Consider the following 2,791-nt stretch of genomic DNA (forward strand, 5'->3'; position numbering starts at 1 on the left):
GTCTCTTCCTTGCTCTGCTCAGGCCCTGGGATGGAGCTGGACTCAGCAGCATCCTCATGTCACCTGACCAAGCCAGGTGGGCAGGGAAGCTTCCAACAGAGGGAAGAGAGAAGAGAACCAGGGAACGATCCCACTGGGAAGAGAGATGGAGAGGCAGAGGGGAAAGCAAGGCAAGCCACGGAAGGGCTGGGGGGTCCATGCCGTTACCTGCTCGGATCCAGCGCATCCTGAGCATGGTGAGAGCCGATGTCAAGCTCCCGCCGTATCCCTGCTCTCTCCCTGTGTCATTATTCCCTGAGCTCAGCTCCTCCAGCTCCCGGGGCTGCCGCTGCCTGCTGGTTTTTCTATTCCCTCCGGGAAGAGTGGGAGGGCCGGGGAGGCGGCCGGGCGGCCGCTGCTCCGCGCTGGGATTTGGGACCGCGAGGGGATTACCCGCAGGGATGGTCATGTGTTTGTGCTGTACCAGCTTCCCCGGGCCCACTCCGGCACGGGCTGACTCCCGGCTCCCAGAGAACTCCGGGCAAAGCCTCTTACCTTCCCACGGCACCAGCCAGGCCCCGCAGTGACTGTCACCTGCGCCGCCACCGCGTCCCCGAGCCGCTCCTCCCGCGGCCGGGAGCCCCCCGGCAGGCATCACGCTGGCATCAGGGCTTGGAGATGGATTTGGGGGCAGGCAGAGGCTGAAGGCTGAGCAGGAAGCCCCAAAACAGCCATTTTTTGAAGGCATTCCAAGAAAAGTGATGTCCTGATCCATGTAGTTGCATTTCTATGTCAAGCCCAGGAACCTAAAATACGGGACACCACGATAGACCCCCCCCCCAGGCTCTGCTGTCCTCCTGCCCTTTCTGCTCCCAGTTTCCGGCCTCAAGACATCCCAAAGCAACAGGAAGACTTGGGAGCAGTCCCTGGATTCTCGTGGATACACTGGTTTACACCAGCAGTAGTCTGACCAGCAAATTCCTTCTCCAGTCATTCCCACCACCACCAAATCCCCCTTATGGCACAGCACGGCGGACAAGGGGCAATCCCAGCTGTCCTGGCGTCACCTCACGGCCTCAGCTCCAGCATTTTATATTCCTTCATCCAAGGAAAACAGGGAAATGCTCCAGACCTCTTCCTGCAGAGCGACACTTCCTCCTCACAGGCGCCAAGTGCTCCATAATCAAAATCACCAGGAGTGTTACCAGCACCAGGAACATGGGAACAGGTTGTCCAGAGAAGTTGTGGATGACAGAGGGCGGGTTTAGGCAGGATACTGGGAAGAAATCCTTCCCTGTGAGGGTGGTGAGGCCCTGGAATGGATTTCCCAGAGCAGCTGTAGCTGCCCCATCCCTGGAAGTGCCCAAGGCCAGGTTGGACAGGGCTTGGAGCAAGTTGGGCTAGTAGAAGGTGTCCCTGCCCATGTGGGACTGGATGATCCTTAAGGTCCCTTCCCCCCCAGACCACTCCAGGATTCCATGAGCATACATCTCCAAATATTCCCATAGGCAAAACCATCCACCCCCGCTCGCCCCGAGCTCAGAGATTCCTGTGCACACACAGCCCCACAACCCGTGCTCCACAGACAACATTCCCAGTGCTCCAGCCAGTTCTGCTCCATGAAAACCTGTGGAGCTGCTGGATAATCCTCATGGAAATCTTCCCCTTCTGCTGACCCAACTCTTGTCTTTCCCAGCTCCACCTCGACCCCAAACCCGCCAAACTTCCAGCGCTCGCTCTCCTTTCTCTGCTCCTTTCCCGAATTCCCGCTCCCCAGCCCCCGCCGGCCCCGCTCCGCACATCTTTCCCGCTGTACATTCTTCCTCGAGCCCTTATCTCATAAATTAGCCGGGAGAGGGATCCCAAATAGCTGAGCCGTGGCGTAAGCGTTTCCCTGAGGCAGGGGCGGGCGGGAGCAAGGGAAAGGTTGGGAGCAGGATGCCAGCCAAGGGTCAGATGCTGTCAACTCCCTCCTTTCCCTTCGAATCCAAACACAAATGCTCCAGCAACACTCCCAAACCCATGGAAAGCTCCTTCCCCTCTGCTGCCAGAACTCCCTGGCATCCCACGCTCGCTGCTCCAGGACTTGTGCCTGAGCTCTCCTCGGCAGGATGGTCCTGGGCGCCTCCAAACACACGGATCAACTGTGCTAACACAAACCACGGAGTTTGGGAAGATTCCTGAGTGGGAAGGGATGATCCATGATGATCATCCAAGTCCAACTCCTGGCCTTGCACAGGACAATCCCAAAACTTCCACCACGTGCCTGAGAGCACCAGGACAGCGAGGATCTTGCAAACGTGGGAGAAGCCCAGTTTGAGGACACTCAATATGGAAATCCAGGATTGCATTCCCAGCACCTTCATCCCAGGAGAGCGTGAAGTTATTCCCAATCCATCTTCTCCCTCAGAGGCTTTTCCCCAGCCCATCCCAAACACCAGAGCAAAGCCTGGGATCTTTCCCATCATTTTTCTGCTTCTCCATCCTCACACGCCTCAGATCTCACCCTCAAAGAGCAGCCAGCCATATTCCAGAGAAATAAGGATATCTGGGAAAACAAGGATCCCTAGGGAAACAAGGATAGCCACAGAAGTAAATAGATCCAGGAAAACAAGGATATCTAGAGAAACAAGGATACCCAGGGAAACAAAGACATCCATGGAAAGAAATATATCCAGGGAAACAAGGATACCCAGGGAAACAAAGGATACCCAGGGAAACAAGGAAATCCTGCCCAAGGAAAACTTAGGGAAATCCAGGCCCATCTCTCACAGCCAGGAAAACCGGAGGCACCAATAGGACCTGAGATTTT

The 2,791-nt window shown here is 56.4% G+C and overlaps 1 protein-coding gene across 1 annotated transcript in view; it reads right to left on the reverse strand.

The window, feature by feature from the left end:
- MYRF (myelin regulatory factor) overlaps positions 1 to 636 on the reverse strand; it is a 38,676-nt gene extending 38,040 nt beyond the window's left edge. The window contains 1 exon segment of the mRNA XM_017728631.1: positions 208 to 636. Within this exon segment, the coding sequence (XP_017584120.1) occupies positions 208 to 634 (427 nt within the window). The 5' untranslated portion in view covers positions 635 to 636.
- Between the last annotated feature and the right edge of the window lie 2,155 nt (positions 637 to 2,791).

This window comes from Corvus brachyrhynchos, unplaced genomic scaffold (genome assembly GCF_000691975.1).
Source record: "Corvus brachyrhynchos isolate BGI_N302 unplaced genomic scaffold, ASM69197v1 scaffold1103, whole genome shotgun sequence".
NCBI classification, from domain to species: Eukaryota; Metazoa; Chordata; class Aves; order Passeriformes; family Corvidae; genus Corvus; species Corvus brachyrhynchos.